Genomic DNA, 26284 nt, shown 5'->3' with positions numbered 1-26284 from the left:
CCGGTCTCCGGCTACCCCCCCCCCCCCCGCCCCCGGGAGGAGGACAGCCTTCTCTGTCCACCCAGCAACGTGCCTGCTTTTTCTCCTCTCTTTTGAAATGCACTTTGACTTTTTTTCTTTTTTTTAACAAATAACACAACTTTCTCTTTGTGTTTCCCTTAATAAAAGACAGAAATGAGAGCAAGAAAGGGAAAGCAAAAAAACATGTTGCTGTCATCTCCACTCTGCAGTGGGATGTCCCTCCCGCCGCCTCTGCCAGCCCCCCCCCCCTGCTCTCGCGGTCCGTCTCCACGCCTCTCCCCCAATCTCAGCCACAGAGATTCTCGAATCTGGTCCTGTCGGTTCTGTTTCCTGCAGCAGAAAGGGGCCTCTCTGAAGCTGGGCGGCAGGCCTCTCCCCCATCCGATCTGTCAACATCACTACTTGGCTGAAGAGAGATGACAGGAAGGGACAGGAACAACACCCGGGCACCTCCCGCTCGAAGAGAGGTTGCCCCAGGTCACAAGGTCCCTGCATAGCCTCTTGGGACCCTGCAGTGTGTCCCTTCATTCATGGGCCCTTGTCTCTCTTTCCCCAATGATGGCTCCTCCCAGGCCAGCCTGGCCAGCGCCCCACAGACTTCCTGCTCACAGCGAAGCCCTCTGTCTTAAGACACAGACCCAAGATGTCTTTGAATCTGCTTGGGGCCGTGAGCATCCCGATGTTTGGAGCAAACACCGACGGCACAATTGCGATTTGGGGACACTGCATCCAATGGGGGGGCATGTGGAAAAGGACGGGGGGGGGGGGATCGGTGCTAACACAGACAGGATGTCAACTGCCGCTGAACACGGCAACAAAACCAGGCCATGTTGACGGGGGATCAGGCCCTGAGCACAGCGTGGCTGGGAGTTACCACGGCTCTGGGAGCCATACTTCCCCTTCAGGGGAAGGCAAACAGGACGGAGAGGGCAGTGCTGCCCCAATCTGATGGGTCCTGGAAGGAGGGGTTGACGTGACGAATGCCCAGCCCTGGGGGGGGGGGGGAATCAATGAACCAGAAGCGGGAGCTGGTAGAAAGTGAATTTTGACCTAACATAAACCAAACAGCTGGACCGGATGAGCCTCTAGGAGGTTATGGCAAATTTGAACCGCCCATCGTTTTGGCGGGCTCTCATGAAGCCCGTTTCATTCACTTCCGCACATTCTCAAGATAAGACTTCTTCTTGGGGAAAGGGAGAGTATAGCTCGCTCTTCACAGAGGGCTTCCGGACAGCGGCGGCTCTATGGCATTTTTCATAAAGAAAGGTGAAACGATCAGTGTTGGAGTTGACAGTTGGGAGGTCACGAGGCCTGATCCGGAGGGTCCTCTGCTGCCGGGACACCACCTGTCCACCATCATGTCCCAGAGCTGACCAAAGTCACAGGGAAAGGATGGGGTGGGGTGGCGCTGAGCATCCCCAATGCACCAGGAGAAGTTGAATAAACCGTAAAAGAGAAAACCTGAATACAGAAGGTGTCTCTTTCTTGGCTCAGACACATCGCTTAGACGCATCAGCCAGTCCGCACCTAGACAGATCCTGAGGAGCCCATGATGAGGACCTGCTGGTTCTGCTCCCTCACCCCGACCCCCTGGCCCTCCATCCACAGTTTACCGATTTCACAAACTTCAGACTTAGAGGGCCTCCCAGACCGAGTGCAGCCCCTTTGTTCCAGGGAGAAACTACGGCTGCCCGGGTGCCATGATGGCCCTCCCGATGCAGAGTAGAACTGGGAATGGATCGCAGGTCCTCTGGTTCGGGCTTCCACTTTTCCTGCAGTTCTCCCACTGCAGGACGCTTACCACTCACGTACCAGTTACACAAGTGGTATCTGTTCATCGCGTATACCTCTCTGGCCCTGCACTGGGACCTTGGGGCTTACGGAGTGATTATGAGACACGGTCCCGATCCAGAGGGTGCCCAAGAGCTACCAGCAGGGGAAGGACGTTTCCACCCAACTATTGAGTGGTCACTGCTTCCTCGGGCAAGGGCCACTGGGAAGACATGTCTCCCGGATCGGATGAGAACCTATCCTCTGTGATGAAACTCTCTAAAAGGAACATTTTATCACTAGTTCAATGTATCTCCTAAGTTAAAGACCTTTAGTGAAACCCAAACTCTGCAACTCTGTAGGGCATGTACAAACATTCCTTATGATGGTGTTTATCTTGTTTAACTTTTTTTTTTTTTTTTTTTAGGTGAGAGGAGGAGAGATAGTAGGATGACTACTACTACATACGCCCTGACCAGGATCCGCTGTCTGGGGCCTACTGGGCTATTTTTAGTGCCTGAGGCTGATTGCTGGGACCAACTGACCTATCCTCAGTGCCCGGGGCTGACAGTCGAATCAAACAAGTCAAGTCACTGGCTGAGGGAGGAGAAGAGAGAAAGAAGGGGGAGAGGGAGGAGTGGAGAAGCAGATGGGCACTTCACCTTTGTGCCCTGAATGAGAATCAAACCCAGGATGTCCATACGGTGGGCTGGCACTCTATCCACTGGCCAGGGTCATGTTTTTTATTTTTTATTTTTTTATTTTCTTGTCTAACTTCTATTTTATATATTATCCTAAGCGTACTTGTATTTTTTTTTTGAACACCCTACTCTCCCTTGGGTGGCCGAAAGCACAAAGGATAGGTAACTGGCTATCTGGGCAACATCAGGCAACTCTCCCAGCCCTGCTAAGCCCCAAAGACTCATCTGAAATGATGGCCTAAACCTATTTGTGCCGCCTACCTCATAGGTTTGTCACAAAGATCAAGCGAAACCACATATGTGGAAGGACCCGCAAGGGCATACAGCAGCACTCCGATGTCAGGTATTCAATGCTTTGCCTCTTTCCACCATTTCTCTGAGGTCCCAGGCAGTGCCTGGCTGGTGCCTGCTGGTGGAGGCCACGCACAATGGCAAGTGGGGCCGCTGCCCCTGAGCCCACTGGAGCAAGGGCTGCCTACAACTCTTTTCTTAAAAATAAGGACGTGATCTATGCTTGCTGTGTGGCACCTCGCCTGCTCAGGATCACTTTGCCATAGTGCCCAGCGATCTTCTGTCCTCTGCAGACTAGTCACTGAGAGGTCTGGGGTATCCAAGTGAAGTGGACCTATCTGGGGGTATGCAGGTGAACCCTGAGCTCCAGGCGAGGCCCGTGATGATTGGGATAATAACTGTCTCCACCTCATTGGGTTGTTGTAAAGGTTAAATGAGTTAACCAAGCCTGCCCCCGAATAAGTGTTGGATAAATGTTAGCCAGCTTTATGATTGATTGAGTGTCCACTTGGGGCACGTGTTGGCCTCCTGGATACACAAATGATTAAGACCCCCGTTCCTGCTCTGGGAGGGGCTAAAGGTCTAGCACTGCAAGCTAAGGTTTAGGGGGTGACGTGAGCTGACATTTCCCTCAGATGCTTGGGTCCCCTGAGAATGCCCCCTTAGGGGAAGGACTCCTGCACCAAGTCATTGCGGGCTAGTCCTTTGGGGTCAGATCTCACCCGGTCTGCACTGGGACCCTGATTCAAGCCTCGCCTATGGCATCTGTACAACCCATTGGTGAGCTGATTTCGAGCCCAACTTGGGAACTCGACGGGGCCTCTGGTGACCAGACGGGGATTGGGGAGCTCAGAGATGCAGAGGTTGTAACCACACGCGGTAAGTGGCCTCTGAGCCTGCCCCGCGGCCCGGCCCGGGTGAGGGCTGCCCAGCTCTCTCACTTGCAGCGGCGTGCGGGCGCCGCGGTCCGGGTGGCGCGGGGAGCTAAGCGCAGGCCGGCGCGCCCTGAGGTGGCGGTTACACGTGGAGGGAGGAAACTTGGCTCGCCCGGCAGGTCTCGGCGGCCGAGGGCCGCGCCCGTAGGGGGCCACGCAGCCGACTCGGAACGGGAGCGCAGCGGCCCCTCCGCGGGACGTGCTCCAGCCCCCTCCCTGCGCCGCGCACGCAGCCGCCGCCCCGGCCGAGCGGCTGGATCCGCCCCGGCGGCCGACAGGGCCCGACTCGCACCCAGGACCCGGGGCCGCCGCCTTCCCTCCCCGCTTCTGAGAAGCGTCGACCCTCCCCTCGCCCCGAGGAGCGGCCGGGCGGCCAGGACGTCCCGAGAAGGCCGGCGCCCTCGGCCACGTCCCGGCCCGGCCCGCGCGCCGAGGAGCGGGCTCCCTCCCGAGCGCGCCAGAGCCGGCCGGCGGCTCCCTGCAGCCTCGAGGGCCTCCGCCTCCCGGGCCGCCGCTGGTCCCGCTCCGGCAGCGCAGCGAGCTCGCGAGTCAGGTAAGGGAGGCCGCCCACGCTGGGCTCCGGCTCCGGCGGGCGTTTCTGAAAGTTGATTTGAAACGCTGCCAAGAGCGCGCAGGGCCGGCGCGGCTCCGCCCCGAGGCGACTCCTCTGCTCCTGCAGACGTTCCCGGCACCGGCGGGCGGCAGAGGACTCCCCGCGCCCCCGGGTCCCGACCGCTTGCTTTGCCTCCTCGGCCGGGGCAGGTGAGGGTCACACGGGGTCAGCCGGGCGCGGCCCGTGGAGCTGGCGGACCCGCGTGCCCGGGCCTTGCCTCCCATCCCACCGGGAGCTGGGTTCCGGCGGGGACGTCCCCAGGGCCCACGGCGAAGGAGGCTGGGCGGAGTCGGGCCGGCGAGGGAACCGTGGGCTGGGACAGGGTGGGCGGTGGGGTGGGGGGCAGGGAAAGAGGAGCGCAGTTAGGGGGCGGAGGCCTAAGTACAGAACGCGTAGACTTCGAGTGAAGTCAGATCAGTTGGAGCAGCTCGCGGTGACTCGTCTCTCCGCCCACCCCACGTTTCTCCGGGCTGGCCTCTGCCCCGCGGCTCACTCTGGTCACCCTGGCCACTCCCTCCAGCCTGTCCCAGGAGTGCGGTGGCCGCGTCCCGGAGGGCACGGGCGCCAGAAGCGTCGTCTCTTCTCCTCCGCAGGTCCTCGCGGCCCGGCCCGAACATGCTGGACGGCTTGAAGATGGAGGAAAACTTCCAAAGCGCCATAGAGACCTCAGCCTCTTTCTCCTCGCTGCTGGGTGAGTGCTTCGGCCACGCACGCCGGCGCTCCGGGTCTCCGCCGGGCCCAGCCCTGGAGCTCAGTTCGTCGGGAAGCTGACATCCCACTTATTGCATTCAGCTGAGCCACCGCCTGTCCGCCAGCCAGCCCCTCGGGTCCCTCCTGCCCTACCCGGCCAGCCGACCCGGCCCCCCGCGCGGGGCACCGAAGTCCCCAAAGCCGCGAGGGCCCAGTGAGCTGGCTCGCAGACGTCTGAGTGGCAAGTGATTAAAAACACCCAGGGTTGAATTTTTTAATCACGGCGCTGATCGACGTCTCTCAAATGTTCCCTTCTCCTCGGGGGCCAGGATGCGCGCGTCGAGGCCGAGGCCCGGGGCGCTCAAGTTCGAGGAGGCTTCTCGCGCCCGCCGACTGCAGCCCGGTCTCGCCTCTGCGCGGCCGAGGGGCTTTTCCGGGCCGGTGGGCAGCGCAGCGCGGGGATTAGCCTGCGCGGCGGGGCCCTCGCCTCGGCTTTAATTAACTGGAGCCGGAGCTCGGGCCGGACGTCCCCCGCCTCCCCGGCTCCTTCGCAGCGGCTGCGGGGCAGCGGTGCGCCCAGGGCCTCGACAGAATGTCCGCACGCGGGGCCCCGGAGCCGACGCTAGGACTGCACCCCACCCAGCTCGTCCTGACACTTTTCAAGTTTGGGGAGCGGGTGTTTCGATTGTTTTAGCGGGAGGGGTTTTCGTTTTGTCCTTTCCTCTCGCCTCTCTGCGTCTCTCGGAACCGCTAGAGCCGGGTGAAGACGGAGACGAGACAGTTCAGCCGCAGGAGAAACCGTACGGAGAGGAGATCCCCAATTCTCCATATGAAACGCAATCACGCGTGCTGGGTTCCCCTCTTCAAGCCGCCCTTCGGGAAACTTCCCGACTCCGGGCAGCCTGGAAGGAGGAGCGCGGGGCCTGAGCTTCCGGCGGTCTGGCGCGGGGCGCGTGCGCTCCTCCGTTTGAAGCGGGCGGCGGGCTTCTCCACGGCCTCCGCGGGTCACGGCCCCACCACGACGCCCAGCAGAAAGAGTAGAGCACGCCCACTTTGAGGAGCATCTCGCTGCTCTTCCTAGCCTCCCTGCGGGTGCCCCAGGGCGACAGCCCTGCTGGAGAGGGAGCTGGTGCCCGGGCTCCCTGAGGAGAAAACGCCAGGAGTGTAGTCAGGAAATGGGGAAGGGTCAGGCCCTTTAGGACACCACAATCACAGCTATTATTGCTGAGGGACAGGGCCCTCTTTAAATAGCTGTGAAATGTGAAATACAAAGATGGTCAAGCTTCCCCCGTCGCCCCCAAAAGCACCTCATCCTGCAAACTAAAGGAACCAAACAGAAGTCCAAGGGGTGAGACCGAGAGGAGTACCCTGTTAGCCGCGTCGGTCTGGGGTCCATGTCGCTCTTCGCGCCGCTGCTGAGGCGCGGTCTTCCCGGCGTCTTGGCCTGACTCGCGCAGAGTCTCCGTGCCCGCTTCTGTCCTCTGTTTTTTTTTTTCCTTTTCTTTATTTTGATGCCTCTTAATTATGAAAAACTCATCTGCAATTTGCACACCAGCTGATATGCAGCAGTTCGGTGTCCATTGGTTTGAACACATTGAGTTTGCCTGGGGCAAGATGATGTTTTTCTGTATGCACGGGATTTTTTAGGAAGAAAAGAAAAAAAATTTTTTTTTGAAGTTTTCCCTTAAGGAAAAAAAAATCCAGAACTTCATTTTAGCAAAAGACAAAACCAAACAAAATTCTTTTTACCACTCAGTTTTAATAATAGTAGAGACAAGCGAGCGAGTGGATTCATGATTATGTGATAAACCTAGCAGTGAAGACTTACTGGTAGTCTAATTTTGCAGGATGCGCGCATTCGCGGGTAGGTTTGATAATTAAAGGCTACTTACGGATTTCCTCTCCCTCCCCTGGTAGAATTTAAACCTTCCCCGTGTCTTAGAAGAGCCACTCGGTTTGAATTTTCTGTCTCCTAACCTCGGCTGGGTGAATCAGCAGGGGGCTTTCCCTGGTGGGGACGCGGGGACGGCCGTGTGGTGTGAGTGATCGGGAGCGCGTCGGCCGGATGGCGGCGGGCGGGATGCCGGCCCGCGCGGCTCACCCGCAAACCTCTGTCGCTGCTGCAGGCAGAGCGGCGAGCCCCAAGTCCGTCTGCGAAGGCTGTCAGCGGGTCATCTCAGACAGGTTTCTGCTGCGCCTCAACGACGGCTTCTGGCACGAGCAGTGCGTGCAGTGCGCCTCTTGCAAAGAACCCCTGGAGACCACCTGCTTCTACCGGGACAAGAAGCTCTACTGCAAGTATGACTACGAGAAGTAAGTGTCCTTGCCGCCTCGCGCCCCTGCTCCCTCCCTCCCCCCAGGCGATCGCAGACACCCTTAAGCGCATCGGCTTCTGGAAGGCGCAGGAGGCACCCGAATGCCCAGAGACGCGCGGTCCCCTTTCCCGGGGAGGCAGAGAAATGCGCTGCGCGCCACCGCGGCGGGGTCCTGCGGATGCGCGCGAGAGGGCTCCTTTCTGTGGTCGGCTCCCCCAGTTTTCAGTCCTCTGAGGCCCCTACCCTAACTTAGGGTGTCCATCAAACTTGTTCCCTTATTCCCCCCCTTTCTTGGTGTGCCCTGCGAGCTGCCCGTGATCCGTCTCCTCGCGGCTTCTCAGCCCACCTTACCCACCTGTTTGCGCTCCCCCCATCTCCCCAGGCGCTGACGCGCAGCGCTGAGGCTGTGTGGGTCCCAAGGCTTTGGCCCCCAGCGCATGTTTCCCTTCGCTTTGTCTGCTGGGGTCCGGACAGACTGCTCTCAGAAATGGCGCTGCGGCCCCTCTGAGCTTAGGGCGCAAACCCCGTTTGTCTTTTCTCTCGGTACTCCCTCACTTCCCTTCCCCATTTCTCCAAACCCCTCGGGCGCTGGGCCACTAGGCCACCTTTGGGGCCTGACGCAGCCTCGATCACTGATTCTCCTGGGTGTGCTTTCCAGCCACGTAAGAGGGGAACTTTCCCACCCCCTGCCGAGGTGAATGTCCTGTGTGTGTGTGTGTTTCTAGGGGAATTAGGAGGCAGGTATTTCAGAAAGTGGATTACTTCGAATCTTGACTGCTGTGATGCCTACAGCTTGGGCAAGGCTGGGGAGCGGGTTAGGGTTTCCTGGTTCTCACCGGGCAGGACCTGAGAAGCTTTGAGGAGCTCTGGAGAGGGGCTGCTCTCCTTGTCACAATGGCTCATTATCAGGGACCCTGACTTAGGAGAGCTGTGGAGGGCACTGAAGGACAGAAGAGTGGCTGATTCAGAGGCCTCCGTGTTTGTGCATTGGGACTGGTCTGTGTGACCGTTTGGCGCGGGGAGCCTGTGGGAGCATTCTGCATTTGTCGCTGGTGAATGAAACGGACAGCCCTCTGGGAGCACAGTCAAGGGAAAGTCGTTCCTATCATGTTATTAAAAACACACTGTGAAAGGGGGTGTGCGGAAGTCTCCATGTAACACAAAGAAAAAACATGAAGAAAAACAGACGTGTTTTTTCCTGTTGCCATGTTTGGAAGTTTACTAAAATGAGACGACGCTATTAGACCCTGCTGACCAAGGCAAAATATTCCTTCTGTGCCTCAGTGCTGGTTTGCCACAATAGACTTGAATTTAGCTCCATGTAGATGGAGTACTGGGCGTGCTTTGGATTTGTTTTGAAAAGATAACTTGACATCTTCAGCACAAAAAAAAAGTGTTTGATTTTGGATGAGTTGTACGGAAACAGAACAATATAAAGTGAAAATGCATGACCTCTTCCCAAAGTGGTAATTATGGTTAACATTAAAAAGCATGTGCACGTGAGAGATGGGCCTGTATCTATTCTTGGTGGTCTATTTATTGCTACAGTGTCTGAGTGAAAGGTCCAATTTTTCCGTATGTCAGAGATTTTTGCGCCTCCGGCCTCACGTCTCACCTTTGGATAGCGCGTCTGGTGGATTGCTCCCTGTCCTTTCTCTCCCCCCCCTCACTTTTCGTGGGGAGGTTTTGGGGATTGTGTAGACCCAATCTTGATCTTTCTGCTTCTAGACGCTTCCCAAAATGTCCACCACGTCCTTCAGGCAGAACACAAGCAAATTCAAGAAAGGATGGGAGCTTAGTAACGGATTTGGGGTGGTAAATTTCTATTCTGTTTGCTAAAAAAAAAAAAAAAAAATTGCCAATCAGTAAAGGCTTTGAGGGTCAACACAGCTGTCTGGCTGCCCAGTCAGATACTCGGGGAAGGAAGTCAGGCTGTGTCAAGAGAAGAAACAGTTGTTGTGAGGTCCTTAGCACAACAATGTCCCTTCCATTGCCGCCTCTCCAGGTCTGGCGGGGGTTTGGGCTGATTAGCCCACTTAGGGTCACTTCTCTCCTCGCAGAGCTACTTCTGCAGAGGGAAAATTGCAGGGATCAACTTACCAGCTGTTGGCCAGGGCCCGGGAGGATTTCAGAGAGGAGTGGGAGAGGGCTGTGTTGCACCGAGAGGTGGTGGCGGCGTTACAGGGAGGGTTTCCATTTTAATTTCAGCAAATATTTTGGAAACACAGATGTCCAACGCGGGGCTGCTTGGACTCTCTGTTGCTCAGGGCCCGCTAGGAGCCCTCGTCTGTGCCCACTGAGCCTGTCAGCTTTTTTTATTTTTTTATTTTTTTATATAGATTAATTTTATTCCTTCTCCCCCCCCCCTTCGCCATCCCAATTCCATTGTTCTTCTAACAAAATGGGGTTTTAATATATTTGACCATCTCCGTGGTAATATTAGTCTGCATGGTGGGGAGTGGAAAGGAGAGATTTGTTTGTTTCTCTGTTTTTAAAACAGGGCTCAAGACAAACTCCTTAATGCTTTGTGATTGTACGGAGCTTCTCCATGCAAGGCGCCGGCTGCGTGTAAGAGGCTAGCGCTGGCCAAGTCTCAGCCTGCCCTCAGGGGGCATACAGGCCTGCGGTTCCCCATCCTGGGCAGTCCGCGTTTTCCTGCCTGTCAGGAAGCCCCTTCAGGTAGAGTGCGGGGTCAGGAATAGCAGAGAAGCTATCTGGAATGACCAGGTATTTGTCCCCTTGAGGGATGTCCTCCAATGTCAGAGGAGAATCACGGCACAGGGAGCATAGTCCCTTTTGCACAAGTACATCTGCAAAAATAATTTTTTTTTTTGTTTTATTCATCGGATCTCTTTTTTTTTTTTTTTAATGCGAGGCCCGGCCAAGGCACATGGGGAGGAAAATATGGCAGATGTTGAAGTCAAACAAGGATGGTGGTCTACTGGGGATCACTTAATACCAAGCGGACATTCAGGAAGGGCCCTTGTCCCCCAAATTCATGAAACTCAAATGTGCTGTTTCTGCACATGAAAAAGAAAGAAAGAAAAAAACCCTCCCCAAAACCAAACCAAAACAAAAAACAGATAGCTAATGTGAGGTCTTCAGGGGACGGACAGTCATCCACGTCATATTAACCCAGCAAGTTGATCATCCTTATTTTAGCCGTTTGTGCGTTTTTGGCTGTTGGGTGGTTTTCGCGTTTGAATTATTAGCTGCTTGTTCATGGTGTCAGGCAGCCAGTTAAAAAGTGAAATCTCTGTTCTATCAACTAGTTGTCGCACCTTCTAGATGTCAAGCACCATATTTGTCTAATTAAAAAAAAAAGAAGAAGAAATTGACAGTGATATCTTAGGCACACAGCCATTCATTTGAACGCTTCAGGATGTTTTGTTAAATATTTCTGTCGTACGCTAGGATACCCTCAGGAAACATTTATCTTCTGATCGTCCAAAACAAATAAGCACTGGAGGCTGGAGTGGAGAACGCTGATTTATGGATGTCCAGAAATTTAGACCTGGACGTGACCTTGATTGTCCCTGACAGGTCGACCAAGAGAAAAATGACATGTCGGGTGGGTTTAGGTATTTACAGAATTGGAGAAGCGGGGACATCCGGATGTTGGAGGTGTGGGCGTTTCAAACCTGGATGCAGGGTCATCCATGGTATGGTGAGGTGACAGACAACCAACATGTTTTCCAGCTCGAGGGACATCTCTTTGTATCATCATCATGGTTGGTCCCCATTTCACGGAGTCCTCTACGATCTGGTTAGTGTGGAGGATTTTTTATTTTTTTATTTTTTCCTAAATGAGTTCCAAACAAATACCACAGCTAGACTCCAGTCCAGAGACAGAAGAGGCCGCCGAGTAACAGGAATGTGGTAATACAATAGATAATTAAGCCTTCTGGAAGGGATCCTGCCGTTCAGTCACGTTGATACTATGTCTTTCATGTGCCCGGTGGCTTGGCATGTCGGGCAGGACCCGCTCCCCTCGTGTGTGAGGTGTAACGTCATCTCTTAGATTGGTCTGGACGTTGTCATAGGCGCGGTCTGGGGCAGGACTGTTGTCATCGGGGCTGCTCTTCTGACAGCATAACTCCCTTCCTTGTCAGCAGATCGCAGGCCTTGGGGAACCTCTCCTCCGAGGTTGAACCCTGTATCCTTCCCTTGGCACTGGGACAGACCAATTCTGTGAAGAAAGGGACCACATTGGGGGCTACTTTTATGGGACCTGCTGATGGGCAGGCAGCCCCTCGGACAGAATGGCTGGGGGATAACGGTCTCTATCAGGATCCATCGTGAGCTAATTCTGCATTTTATTAAGGCCGTGGTGGAGAGTGTGTGTATGGAGGGAGGGGAGAGCTTAGTTTAGTTTTATTATTACCAGGACGTTATTTGGAGATCGATATTAGGTGCATGCAGTCTCTCCTAAAAGGAGCCATGGGTGAAATGAGAGAAGCTGTGCTACAATTTTTTTTTTTTTTTTTTTTTTTGCTCGACTTTATCTGCTGCCAGCCCCGCTCCTGACATAATAACACAGAAGGGATATAAGAATCCAATGCAGCTAGGTAATAAGTCGATGTCTGTGTTCAATTGCTTGGGGGACTTAGCTTGGAAGACACAGGGCCGTTCCCAGGCTGGGGCAAAAAAGAAGAAAGAGGAGGAAAAACAAAACAATGTATCTCTTTTTCTTTTTTATTTAGAGGGTGATTGGAAACAGTCCTCACTCAGAGGTGTTTGCTTTTTTTATATGGATTGGTCCCTGGGCAGGACTTTCTTGGAACCTAAGACTGAAAATTCTGAAATAAAATCCGATAGCTGGAGTAGATATTAAGGGCATCCTGGGACGTAGAGATGCACGGTGCCTTTGAAGGAGGCTTGTGGGATATATATATATATATATATATATATATATATATATATTTTAATTCTGACATAAATGGTGCATGGTATTAAAAGAAAAAGGCATTATCCCATTCACTTGGACATACCGTGCAATTGTGGGACCTTTGTCCTTCACCTGACCGAGGGGTGGCTGTCACTCTTCAGATTTTGGTGGCCAGAGCTTTTCTTTCTGAGGGTTGGTTGGTTGTCTGGCCTTTTTTTTTTTTTTTTTAGTTTAGTTTCATTTTCCTTATTTACGACTCCTGTATTTCCCCAAATACTGTTAGTGATTTTAGCCTCTTTGTGGTTGCTTCTTCGGTCTGGGAGTTTTTTTTATATTTTGCAGATAATGAAGAGGAATTTATATCTTCAGTGACAACATTTCCATGTGTTAAATGGTCAACTATGGATTGTTCACAGTCAAAGACATCTTGGGGGTCTTAGTGTTTACAAGTGAGAAAATGAAAAGGGTTTAGAATACTCATGACATTACGGGACATTTCTTAAAGCGTCTCCCATAGAAAGATTTAATTTCTGCCTTCACTATGAACTCCGAACTCTACTGGAATGCTTCTCAAATTTTTTTTAACCTCTTTCTAAAGATGGATTTTTAAATGCCTTTCACTTCTGCAGAGGGGAGTTCCTGGTCAGCAGGTGAGCTAAGGAGGGTGGGAGCCATGTGGGGTGCAGGACACCTGTCCCCCCCACCCCCTGCCCCCACCGGGAGCCCTGCCTGGCCAGCACACCTGTCTTCCCCTAAGAACACCCTGTATGTTTTTTTCTGAAAGTCTCTGCATGACATGTGGAGCAGTATGTCTGCCAGCAGCCGTTCGGATTTGGTTTGGAGATGTTGGCATGTTTAGGAGCCATGTGTAGAGACGATTCTGGAGAAAATACTGCTAGAGGAGAGAGGCCCTCTGGCCTGTTTCCTGGGACCACAGAGTTGTGGCCGGGTGCTTCTTAGCCTTTACATTTCTTCCTCCTTGTCTCTGACCAGTGCCATGTGGGGCGATGCCATCTGTGTATCCCGGTTAGAATAAGTTATGTCATCGGTGACCGGCGTCAGTGGCAGCTTCATGTCTCCTTGTTACATATTAAAAAAAAACACACAAAAAACCTCCAAAATGTTTGCCTGCCATTCCACTGAAATGAGGAGAGCACCGTCCAAATGTCAGAGTGTTATTTCAGTTGAGCACACTTGTCTGTCTCTCTGTATTTTTAACCGAGACTCAGTGAATAAACCCGCCCCGGCCCTGGCACTAATTAGCGGGCGGGTGAGAACTCCGTGGCTGAAACTGAGGCGTCAACACTCTAATCTCCCCACACGTTTGTTTCCACATCCCTGGACACAAATAAAATGTGACTTATGATGGGGGATTAATGATGGTTTCCCTGGCAGCGGACTGCCACTCGAAGGCGGCGGAAACGCCGGAGGTCTCGTGAAGGCACTGTGGACGCACCAAAAGGTGGTCCTGCATCCTTTGGCGCACCTGGGGCCATACTGGGCCCCGTCACAAATAGCCTCATCTGGGTGGTTTGAAAAGGATTAAAAAAAAAAAATTCTTGCAGTGCAGTGCAGCAGTGACCCAAGGCAGCCCAGTCTTCTGCGAGCTCGTCCCCTGCCGCTGTGCTTGGTGGGGCTGGCATGTGATGAAACCCTTGCCCAGCTCCCCATGAGGGCACTGTCATGTCCCAACAACTAAAAATACAGAGCAGACCGAGCTTTTCCTGGTCCGTCAACTGAAGTCACGTGAAGGATGCCAGTTGCGGGTGGGGGCGGGGATCCTATTTTTGGATAACAGTAACCCTTTCTGCCTTTTCTGATGCCACCAGGCCTCCCTGTTTCTACACCAAGTGTTTTTCAACCGCCAGAAATTTTGTGCCGGTCCGTGAAAGAGTGAACCACCCTGACGTCCTATGAAGATGACAGACCCGGGGATCTTAGCGCAGCTCACTGATACTCAGGGTGATTTCTTCCTTAGCGGTCCTCGAAATAATTCTCTTGTGTTCACCAGTCCCCATGTGTAAAAAGGTTGAAAACCATTGCTTTGCACCCAGTTAGATTTGTGTTCTTATCATCATTACCATGTAACAGGTGAGGCGTGCCAGATGCCTGGCCACCCTGGGCTACCTGGTCTGCCAGGCCCAGGGAAGCTCTATCTCTATACAGTAACACCCTTCACATCCAGCATTGCTGGGGACGGACCACGTGCTGCACATACATCTAGAGGTCACACCTGGTCCCACTCCATCCTGCCCCCCTATATCCTGCAGAATTCTATTTAATTGACCCATTGAGCACCAGGTATTACTGAGACACCTGCCTCACTCCTGCCCCACTCCTGCCCCTGGCCACCCTCACGGACGGACTGCTGGCCCTCATTGAATTTTCTCACTTGGAGGAAACAAACCTATCTTCTCGATGCACAGAATGATGGTTCTCCCCTGTCTGGAACAGGGTCAGCTCTGTAGTTGCTCTCGGGTTTGCCTGATCTCGTGACCGTGACACTTTGGTTGACCTTAGGGGCCCGCGGACATCTTTCTGAGTGTGCCTGTTACCTGAGCGGATACGGGCTACGTGCTGCCCCTGGTGCTGGGTGACTTTGGGTGGCTCACAGAGGTGCCCGGGTCTGTGCTGTCACCAGGCAGCCAAGAGAGGAGTCTCTTGGTCAGAAGCCCACCTAACGTTCTGGTAGGAAGGACCCACATCCCTCCTCCTCAACGTTTGCCTCCTTCTCCTGCCGGGAAAGGACAGCCCTTTCGAACCCCAGGTCTGGCTGCTGCAGTGACAAGGGGTCTCTGGAGCAGCCCCTGCCCTCATTTCACCCCCCTTCAGTGACCCGGCAGTCACAACCCCCTTGCCATCCCCCCATCGAGCAGCAGGAGCCTTTAACAGGATTTTTTCAAAACAAAACAACAAAACACCCCTCCCTGAACTCTAGATTAGCCTCTTAAAGCGCTTAAAAGTCCCTTTAAATACCCAATGCTGGGCTCCTGGGGACTGTTCCCCAAACCATATTTTCATTCTTTACATTGTTGTCATTCACGGAGCAGCAGAGGAAGGCCAGCTCTCTCAGGGGGCCCAGAAATGTCCCTGTCTTCTCTGTAGGAGGGTCCCGGGATGTCTTTGTTGGAGGACCTGAGTGGAAGCGTGGCCGGCTTGGCCTGGGCGCCCCCAGCTCCGGGCTGAAAAGAGGTGGCTGTCTTTGGGGACAGGATGGGACAGCGGGCAGAGGAGTGGGGATGGTGTGGCTTGTACAGTTTTCAGGAGTGGGTCAGCACTAGGATCTCTCCCGGGTCCTGCAGGGGACAACCAGGAGTGGCAGGGAGCCTGGATGTTAAGATCCGTCCTTACCCTGTAGAGTCAGGTGGCTTTGTGGGCTTTTTTCTGGGACCCAGCAGAAACACGGAGCCCAGTTTCTGTTTATTGCCGGCCTGGCATGGTCCAGAGATGGGTTTTTTATGGCCACACCTGCCTCCTGCCTGGTGCTCTGTCCTGTCTTTCAGCCTTCTTTCCAGAAAGGTTCCTTGTCCCGCCCTCCCCCCTTGTCATTTCAGGCTTCCTGCCCCAATGCCAGCTCTGGGGGGCGGGGGGCAGCTCTCTGCTTTCCACAGTGGAACAAATCCTCTTTAACCTAACCATTGAGAGTTTCCTCCCCTGCTGCGGGCGCCCCTCACCCCTTCCCCTCCTGCTCCCCCCCCACATTGTGACAGGCCCCCCCCCCCCCCCCGTGCCAGCATCCCTTCCACATGCACAGCAACACAGTGACCGCCACTAGCTTCACGGGGACACGGCACGGTGCTCCGGACACGAAAGCCACCGCCAGGAACTATGAGGTGGGCTCTTGGAAATCCAGAGCGGCGGAACATCCCAGGAGACCCCTCCTTGCTGGAGCGTCGAGTGGTCCCCAATCCCGTCTTCCCCCGGTGTGGGGGGAGCTCTGGGCCCCTGGTTCTCCAGCCCCGTGCTCCGGATTTCAGCTTGGCCTCACCTTCCTGCTTGTCTGATGCTCTGAACCCACCTTGTGAACTTTTAAGTTTCAAGTCACCCCCGTGTGCAGGCTGGGCCCTGCTCTGAGCAAGCAAGCAGCCCCTGTTGGAGACGGTGTTGTGAAGTCATCCACACTGGGATGTGCATGATTGTTTAGTTTTCTCCCAAAGGTACTTTTTAACTGGAAGGGTGTTCACTCAAAGGGCTGACTGACTGCCTTCTAGTAGAACATCAGGCTCTAGAGTGGGCCAGGGAAAGAGAGAATTTGGGGCAGAATGTAAATATCACTTTGTAGGGCTGTTTCCTTACCCACACCTCTTCTTCTGGGTGTTATTGTTATTATTATTTTGTGCTTTGTTACTGGTTGGAATTTTCCAGGTCATAAGTCATACCCAGAGATAGAAAGGGGTCAGATAGGTGGATAAGAATAATTTGGGCACCTTGTAGCTCTCTCCATGACCGGAACACATCATTTGAACCCTAATGACTAGAAAAATAATTTGAAATGTGTGTCCTGGGACATCCAAGCCACAGTTTCCTCATTGATACCAAGGGGATAGAGTAGTAACGGCCTCACGGGGTTATTGTGAGACTTTCACGTGGTCACGAATATGAACACCCTTCTGGTGAAATACTGGGTAACAATATGGGGTGGGGTAATACTATTGTTGGTTTTTACCGTGAGTGAAAGAATACCCATCTCAGGAGCCACATGTCATGGTTGAGAGCATGGGCTCAGGAGCCAGAGTGTCTGGGGTTAGCCCTTGTTTCTTGGCCATGATGGTTGTGTTACCTTGGGAAAGGGATTTCCTTTCTCTGTGCCCGGTCCCTTGTTCTGAAATGGTAACAATAGGCCCTGGCTGGTGGGCTCAGTGGTAGAGTGTCAGCTTGGCCCATGGAAATTCTGGGTTTGTTTCCCCGTCAGGGCACAGAAGAGAAGCACCCATCTGCTTCTCCACCTCTCCTCCTTCTCTCTCTCCCTCTCTTCCTCTCCCGCAGCCATGGCTCAATTGATTCAAGCATATCGGCCCCAGGTGCTGAGGATGGCTCCATGAAGCCTCTGCCTCAGGTGCTAAAAATAGCTCATTTCTGAACATCAGTCTCAGATGGGGGTTTGCCAGGTGGATCCCAGTTGGAGTACATGTGGTAGCCTGTCTTTCTATCTCCCTTCCTCTCAACTTGGAAAAAAAGAAAAAAAAAAACTTAAAAAAATAAAATAAAATGGTGACAAAATAAATAGTCCCAACATCATAGGGTTATTTTGGAGTAGTATTTCTAAAGCATGGCAATTACTGCCGGACTCATAGAAAATGCCATGATGATGCCATCTGTTGAAAAAAAAATGTATCCTTTACAATTTTCCAAGAGCTTGCATACATAGTATCTCCGGGGTCCCTCACAACAAATGTGAATGTTAGATAAGAGTGGGGTTCCCTTGCATTTTCGAGTGGAGGAAACAGATGCTCAGAGAGGTTAAGGTCTTGCCCAGGTCCTGCTGTTGGCGAAGGGAGGAGCTGGGTGCCGTCCCCCACCACCGACTCCGGGTCTGATGGCCTCCCCGCTAACCCACACCATCTGCTGCTTGAATTCTGGTGCTCACACCCCAGTGAGATCACAATTCTTGGTTTGTCCTGTCAAACCAGCTCTTGGAAAACAAGTTTCACCTGCTGGATACTTGAGCTCTGGGCAGCCTCAGGGGTCAGCTGTTCGTGTATTCTGTGGTTTTAAAGGAAGTGTTTGGGGTTAGGGGTTGCCTGCTTGCGTGTGCGTGTGTGTGCGTGTGTGCGTGTGTGTGCGTGTGTGTGAATGCTGCTGGGCACACACATCTCTCCTGCTTGCCCTGCTCCGTCCTGTCCCTGTCCCCTCTGCGCCCGTCTCCGAGCGTGGCTGCTCTCCCCACCCCAAGAACGTCAAGAAGGCAGCAAGCATCCACTTCCCTTCTCTCCGGCTCCCAGGGTTTGCTGTGGGTGACTTGTTCTGGGAGCCTGTCTGCATGCTGGTGGGCGGCGGGGCTGTTACACAGCAGAACTGGAGCCTCCCAGACGTCATTTCCTCCAGGACTCTTGCAGCTGTCCTCCCTCCCTTCCCGGGGTGACCCCTCTCCAGGCTTTCCTGCAAACATACTGGGGGCTGTGTTTTCAGACAGGCTGGGGGCCCAGCTAGAAAGGCTCCCTGGGGTGGCCCGTTTCCAGGACTATGGACCCCTCCCCCGCTTGTGCACTGCTCAGCCTGGCTGGGTTGGAAAGGGGACAACGGGATCTTGGTTTTTAAGGAAGGGACGTATTCCCGCATTGCCTTCTCTCTCTCCCCAGTGCCAGACCCTCGGTCCTCTTAGCTCAGGCCGATTTCAGAGAGATGAAACGTGTGTCTGCATTGAGTCCCTTGACACTCGCGTGTAACGAAACGAGAGATGTCGGGGAATGCGTCTGAAAACCGGGGCACCTGTGACCGCTCATGTGTGGACTTCTCGAACTTAGAATCAAAGGGAATCTCTTGAGCAGTTGGTTCATTAATGAAATCCCTCGATCGCTGGAGTCTTCATTGAACAGTCTTATATTCCTGTCTGTGCTGGGTGTGTAAAAACGAGTCAGACGCAGCTCCGGGGTGTTGGTCATCTAGGAGGCGCTCAGAAGAAGGCTGAGATTGCTTTCAGAGAGGCGTGGCCCAGGGGCCGGAGGCCCAGTCCTCACTTCGGAGTCCCTGGGTTCCGTGTCACCCTGTGGTAGGGGCTCGCTTCCTTGTGCCTGTCCAAGTTTGATGTACCTGTGTCTTTGTTGGTCTCTTGCCTTCGTGAGTCACTAGATTATAAGCTCTGTGAGGGCAAGGACCTCCCTCTTTCTGTAACATTTAGTTATTTTTTGTTGTTGTTGTTTTTTTTACTCCCATTTCTCCAGCATCTCGGATGGTGCTTGATGCAGAGGGGGCATAAAGCACATACGTGTTGGTTAAGTGGATACAGGAACCAAGGAGCGACTTGTTGGGGTGGTTGGCAATGCTCTGCGGCAGAGGTGACAGACAGTAAACCCACAGATGCCTGTGTTTGTATTTCACATTGTGGCACGGGCCGTGACGATGAGGAATAATAGCCTGTAGCGACACAGAACGGAGAGACACTCACCCCTGGGTTGTGTTGTCCTGTAAATCCGAGACAAGGAGACTGCCCAGAGAGACACTGCGGACGCTGAGTGCGGGGCTCAGGATGGGCAGCGCCGGCTCTCAGGGGGGCGGGGGACCGTCTGGGAGGGAATGCCGCAGGCAGGGGGGGTCCTGGAGGAAACGGCAGCAATGGGGACTTTCAAAAAATTAGGGCCAACCCTTTGCTCTTGGACTTGGCCGTTCATCGTTGGTAACCTCACCAAGAGTAGCTTGGTCAGAGGCATGGAGGGGACAGGACAGCATCTGAATGAGTTGTGCGGTCAACAGAAACCGAAGAACAGCAGAGTGTGTGTCCCGCTCTTGCGAGGATGGATGATGGAGGGAGGGGTGGAGAGCGAAGGAAGGGGAGACACGTTAGGGTGGGGCCACTGTGAGCCTCTTGCGTGGCTAAGGTGCGTTTAGCCAGGAGAAAGAGGGGGCCGACGGTCCCAGAGCCAGAGGAGCATCCACTTGATAGAAGAGGAGCAGGGGCAGGGGCGGGGCTGGGCACGGGTCCTGCCCCGCCAACCTTTCCCAGCGCGCGTCCTTTTTGTTCTTTTGTGAATTTCTCTGTGGACCCCCCAGAACCAGTCACCACGTGACAGGGCTGCAGAAGGCGGGTCTTGCTCTCCATAGCTCTTCTGGGTTCCCCGGCATGGCCACCGTGGCTTCCCGTGTGGTTTCTTCCCCAGGGTCGCCCGGGTTCACAGGCGGCAGGGCGAGGCTCCAGCCCGCGTCCTCCCCCGGATGCCGGTCGTCCTCGTGTGAACCTCCCTCACCCATCGTCTTCCTGCTTCTGTTTCTCGTCCTTGCAGAGCTCCTTGTGGTTAGAGCGGGGTCCGAGGTGTCCCCCTCCGTGTGGGGGACAGGTGGGCCAGCCTCGTCAGGCCAGGAGCTTGGCCACTAGCCCATTGGCAGGCTTTTGCTTGCTCTGCCACTCAGGAGACCTCTAAGAGGAGGGGACTCCAGGGTGGGGACGCCGTCTTCCTTGTTCACTGGACCACAGCGACCACAGCGACCAGCTGCCGCCCCATTCTACTGTCTTGTCTGGGTGGTTGGTTCCTATGTTAGCCCCTCCATGCTGGACGTGAGAGCAGCCGCATGGAGGACCGTGGGCTTTCAGAACCCTTGAGTTTCAGCCCTGCCTTTGCCTCTGCTCTGGCTGGGCTGACGGTGGACAAACTGTGTCACCTCTTTGAGATGACCTCGTCTCCCCTGGTGCCGTTGCCTTGAGCTCCCCGATGTGCAGCGTGATTGCAGTGGAGGACAGACAGGGAGCAGCAGTGTATGGTTGGTGGGAACACCTCCCTGGGTCTAGGACCTTCCTGTCCATGTGACCTTCGGAAAGAAACGGGGACAAGATTATAAGCGTCCAGATCTCATGAAACTTAGACGGGACTGAACGTGACATGGTTGTCCCCAGACAAGCCCTTTCCCAATGTTTCGGCCGCGGCGGCCAGTCAGTTCAGAGGAGAAACACATTGGCCGTGCCAGACGCCCAGCTGATTCGTGGGATGAATTCTTCCACTTGTCGACTCTGGTGCAGAAAGCACTTAGGTTTGTCCGAGCGCAACAGCGCTAGAAGGAGAGGCTGGTGGAAAACTGTAATAGAAATCGCAACTCGTGGTGCAGTATCACGTCTCAGCTTCCCTGTTGACAGCTAAAAGAGCAAGGCCAAATGGGCTCTGCACCCTCTTAAAAGGCAACGGGGACACCGTGGGGCCATTGGAAAGCCATTAGGAGCCAAGCCTAGTTAATATCAGCTCAGCTCGATGCTCTCCTTCCCTGGCTCCTGGCCCCCAATTCAATTATTAAAGGACTTCCCTAGGGAACACCATTAAAATTTTAATGCTCTGCCGTGTTGCCGAGGTCTAGCTCTTAATGATGGAGGGGTTTCAGCTTCGCCCTGACGGTGCTGGTTAGCGAGGGAGGAAGGAAGGTTCGGAGCTCACTTGACCTGTAATATGCTGAGACCCGCCATCCGTGAGGTCAGCCATCACGGAATGCAGGGAGCCCCCGTTTCTTGACTCTTTACCGGGCTGAGCCGATTCTGGGGGCCAAGAGGCAGGGAGAACCTCCTGCCTGTGTCCCCCTGGCTGGCTGTGGCCCCCGCCCCCCACTCCCAACCAGATGACACTGTTCTTTGTTAGAACTGAGCAGTGTTTTTAGGAGGAACTGTGGGAGAGATGCGTTCCCAGGGCCTTTGTCTGGTGCTGTCCTTGCGCGAAAGGTGGTTGGTTGGTCCCCGTCAGTCACTTGCAGTGTTCTTGAATAGGAGGCATGGGTTTTGAGTTGCCCCTTTTTGGAGTAGAAACACACACACACACACACACACACATACACACACACAAGGACACACACTCTCTTTCCCTGAGTACCCGAGGATCTGTATATGTGACGTCACCAAGCAAGGTCTGAGGGGTAACCTGTGGCCAGACAGCTGAACCAATGCCTCTGGGTTTTCGTGGGGACCCCACCCAGATCCTCAGACCTAGGAAGGGTAAGTAACCATGGTAACTAGCCTCAACCAAACTCAAAGTCCAGGGTCATCGGTGAATGTTCTGAATCTGCAGGTCTGTACTGCGGAGTGAGTTGGGGGCAGGAGGTGGTTGTTGGGGGCGCGGGGAGTCCATAGATTTGTATCAGATTCCAGAAACTGCCCGTGATCCCACAGTGGCTTGGAGTTAGTGACCTGGAAGAAAGGAAAAGAATCAGGCACAGGTCACTTGGAGAGAATAACGTGGTCAGAATGGACGGCGGACGACAGACATTCCCCTTATCCCACCTCCCGACGTGGACAAGGGTTCAAAACCCAGCTCTGCTCCTTGGCAAGTGAACCCTGGAGGAGTCTGCCTCCTTCTTTCTAAAGAGGCAGAAACAAAATCTCTTTACATATGTTGTAGGGATTAAAGATTATGTGTGTTTATACAGCCTCTAGCAAAGATCCTCGGTAGACGGAAGCTAATTATACCTAATAACTTACTAACGTTTGGCGGGTGCCAGCCAATTGTTGGTGATGCCCAGATGGGCAATCTTACGCTCATACCAGCGGTTTGCTTCTCTCATTCCTTTTAAACCTCAGCGTGGCTTTTCTAGGAATTCTCAGTGGGTCTATCTACTGAATATGTTAAAAGGATGGAAAAGCAGATGGATTGCCTTGTAAAGTAAAAAACACACATCAGAGTCAAGAAAGAGACAGCGAGAGGAGAGTAAGACATACTTGGTCTGAGGCGAGAGACTTTCAAGAAAACAGAGAAGACCTACTCAGCCTTGTTTTCCACACGCTGACGGATACACAGAAGCTGCCGGCGTCTCCGTGTTGTCTCTTACATTAATCCTAAACTGAAAAATCATTAGCAAACTTCTTAAGGAGGCTTATGGGTATGCTTCTTGGCCAGCAATTAGGATCACTTGCTGGCAACTGAAGGCTGACATGAGTCCTCCTGACTTGATTACAGCTGTCGGGAGAAAAGAACATGTGTCACAAACGTGTGAATGTCGCAGTTCTCCTATTATATATAAATATTTAGCAGGGGCTCTGAGTCTCCCAGAAGGTGCCTGAGACTTACTTACCAAGTTATCAGCTGCAGAATGGATCCTTGTTTATCTCTTTGCTAATAGGTATTTAGTGAACGGGCATATACACCGATTTTTCAGATGGACCTGTGACACTCATTCATTTGTGCACACCCTGGGTGGGTGTTTCAGCTTTTGTGAGAGAGTGTCAAGTCTTTAGAACCTTGTGTCTTCTTTTTAAAATCCCATATGGTGTCAGCTGATTCTTCTAATATTTATGTCACTGGCAGTGGGCTGGCGAAGTGCAGAGAGAAAAGACGAGAGAGGCTGGGAAAATAGAGGCTGTTATGTGCTCGTCCCCAAGTCTCCTTCCAGATAACAGATGTCGTGGCTCAAAGGGGCCGGGTGCGGGTCTCCTGTCCCAGGGTTCCCAAGTGGTGCCAATGGGGATCAGATGGAGGCTTTCTCATGGTGATGTCGGCGGTCTCTGCTCTGTGTCACGGTTGCCCTGTCTGCATGGCAGAGCCCAGGGAGGCTGCCCGCTCAACTCACGGGGCTGCGTGGAAAGGTCATGCTAGTCCCCTCTAGGAAAACATAAATTCAGGAAGTTCTGGGACAGTCCTGGTGCTGAGCGGACAGGTCTCTAAGTCACTCTCCAACATACAATTGTTGAATACTTAACCATTCCTTCTGATGATCTGACAGAGAGAACTTTGTTGGAGAAAACCTAGCAATGGTGAGGGATGTGTTAACCTGGGAAACCTTTCCACCATGTCTTCTGGTTTTGGGCACGTGTAAATTTGACCGTGAGTTGCCATAGTTGTATCCTGAGCATAAACAACATTTACATGTTACATATATATGTTTGTGTACATGTGCTTACATACCTATACATGTGGAATCATATTTTAAAGAGGTAAGGTACTTCATAGATCATGGGTATTGTAATTAAAAATAGGAGGCTGACTGCCTGATTTCCACTCCTTATTTTAAAAGTACATCTTCTATAGGCTGCATATAGCTAGCTCCCTCCCTTCCTCCCTCCCTCCCCCATCTGACAATCGTTTTCTTTTTATTGAAGTGTGCGGTCCATTTATATTTAATGTAATTACTGATATAATTGCATTTCAGGCTGCCACTTTGCTATATTTATGCTAGTTTTATTTTTAATTTTTTTCTTTCTGTTAATGCAATTCTGTTTATTGTTCTCTTTTTCTCTTCATGCCTTTTCTTTGCTAAATGAATTTTTTTTTAGAATTCAATTTTAATATATTATTGGCTTTTGACCCATATCTCTTAGATTATTATTCATATTTTAGTGGTTTCTCCCAGGGTTACAATATGCATATTTAAGTGTTCATAATGTACTTGGAGTTAATATTGTGCCATTCCAAATAACATGTGAGAACCTTGAAATATATCATCTATTTACTCTCCCCCCCTTTTTTGCTAGTTGTCAGTCCCCCCCCACCCCCGTTCTTCAGATTGCATAATTTCTATTGCTCTGTATTTAAGTTCATTAACACTTTCTTGGTCCTCTCCAATCTGCTGTTAAGCCAATCTATTAAGTATTTTATTTTAGATATTGGATTTTTTAGTGCTAGAGCTGCTCTGCCCAGTGCAGTAGCCACTAGCAGCATGTGGCTATGTACATTTGAATGAATTAAAATGGAATACAATTAGAAATTCAGCTCTTCAGTTGCAGTAATCACATTGTAAGCGCTCAGCTGCCTCATGTGCCTAGTGGCACTATGTTGGACAGGAAAGGTATGACATTTGTATCATTGCAAAAAGTTGTGTCAGACAGTGCTGTTACATAATTTCCATTGGATGCTTTTTTTATAGTTTGAATTTCTCTGATAGTTATTTCCCTCCCAATCTTTTCATTCTTTTTGAGCATCTTTTCCTTTACATCTTTGAGCACAGTTATCACAGTTGCTTCAACGTTTTGGTAAGCTGGTTCCAACATTTGGGTGACTTGGAGCATGGTCTCCTGTTGAATCTCTTTTCTCTGGAGGATGGGTCATGTTTATGACCTTAGGTTGTACTCTGGACAGGATATATTTTCGATAACCTGAATTGTTATGTTTCTTCCAAAAATATTTGTAATTTGAGAAATTTCCAGTAAGCAAGTTAAATTGGCTGAACTCAAAACTATAAACTCTGTCTTCCCTGTGGTGGGTGACAGCTAGCATCTCAGGTCAGTTCCTAAGTTCCTAATGCGGCTGCTCTGGGGTCCACCTTGCACCTGTGTGCTCCAGGGGCCAGCAGAGACCTGGACAGAGCTTATGTCCAGATTTGGGGCTTCTTTCTGGGTCTTTCTAGGTTTCTGCTTTCATTTTTGGCCACTGTGGTTGCCTTAAGTTTGTCCTCTGGTCCTTTCCACCAGTAAGTCTGGTTTTTTCATCTGAGTTTTCTAGTTACTCTGAGTAAAAGCTGTAAAAACAGGAAAAGCACTCATTTTTAGTCTTTCGTTCCACATGCTGACTCCCCTTTAATATGTCTGTCTGCTTTTGGTCATTGTCCGGTGTCTTTACATAGTTGTTTTTCTACATTTTTTTAAAGTGAGAGTATGGGAATACAGAGACAGACTCCCAATGTGCCCCAGCCAGGTTCCACCCAGAAACCCCCATCTTTGGCTGATGCTCTGTTCATCTGGGGCCGCTTGCAACTGAGCTATTTTTAGCACCTGATGCAGAGGCTCCACAGATCCATCCTCAGCGCCCAGGACGAATGCACTTGAATCAATCAAGCCATGGCTGCAGAAGGGGGAGAGAGATAGAGAGTAGGGGGAGGGGTGGAGAAGATGGTCACTTCTCCTGTGTGCCCTGACCAGGAATCAAACCCGGGACTTCCACACACTGGGTTGACACTCTACCACTGAGCCAACCAGCCAGGGCCATTTTTCTATTTTTTTGTCTAGAATTTCTAGTTACCTGCAGAATGGTTGGTCTGATAGGAGCTCCTCAGTCATCACTGGAAGGGGGACCTTGTTTCAGATCTTGACTCCACCCCTTACTGTCAACCTTGTTCCCACCTGTTGTGCCTCAGTTTCTTCACCTATAAAATAGGAATAATCCTACCTTCCTTGTGAGTATGAACTAAGTGTACATAAGAGGGATTTCCGACACAGCCATTGCTGTGCTGGGTTAGGGGCTGTGAATATTGTCATGAGTTCATCTTCTTGTTTTGCATATGTGAATGTGACATAGCTGGTTGGTGGCAGTGTCAGCATGGGGTTCCTAGTCCTCAGCTGGGCTGCACATACACTGTACACACACATGTGTGCGCGCGCACACACACACACAAACATACACACAAAGAATTATGTCTGTCTTAGAGATAGCCATTGTTAGTCGGTACTTGGTGGGACTCTGGGATCTGCTCATAGCAGCCTTCTCCGTCAGACCCCCCAGAATTTC

The 26284-nt window shown here is 52.4% G+C and overlaps 1 protein-coding gene across 2 annotated transcripts in view; it reads left to right on the top strand.

The window, feature by feature from the left end:
- Positions 1-4413: 4413 nt before the first annotated feature.
- The window catches only part of LMX1A (LIM homeobox transcription factor 1 alpha), a 124619-nt gene continuing 102748 nt past the window's right edge, over positions 4414-26284 (top strand). The window contains exons 1-3 of one of the 2 annotated variants that reach the window (XM_066255097.1): positions 4414-4480; positions 4925-5022; positions 7148-7334. In XM_066255097.1, coding sequence (XP_066111194.1) covers positions 4947-5022; positions 7148-7334 — 263 coding nt within the window. In that variant the 5' untranslated portion in view covers positions 4414-4480; positions 4925-4946. Of the gene's footprint in view, positions 4481-4851; positions 5023-7147; positions 7335-26284 lie in introns of both variants that reach the window. The other variant, XM_066255096.1, reaches the window with a different exon arrangement.

Source organism: Saccopteryx bilineata, chromosome 2 (assembly GCF_036850765.1).
Source record: "Saccopteryx bilineata isolate mSacBil1 chromosome 2, mSacBil1_pri_phased_curated, whole genome shotgun sequence".
In the NCBI taxonomy this organism is placed as follows: domain Eukaryota; kingdom Metazoa; phylum Chordata; class Mammalia; order Chiroptera; family Emballonuridae; genus Saccopteryx; species Saccopteryx bilineata.
The sequence above is the reverse complement of the archived record's forward strand: the minus strand, read 5'-3'. Positions and strand labels throughout refer to the sequence as shown.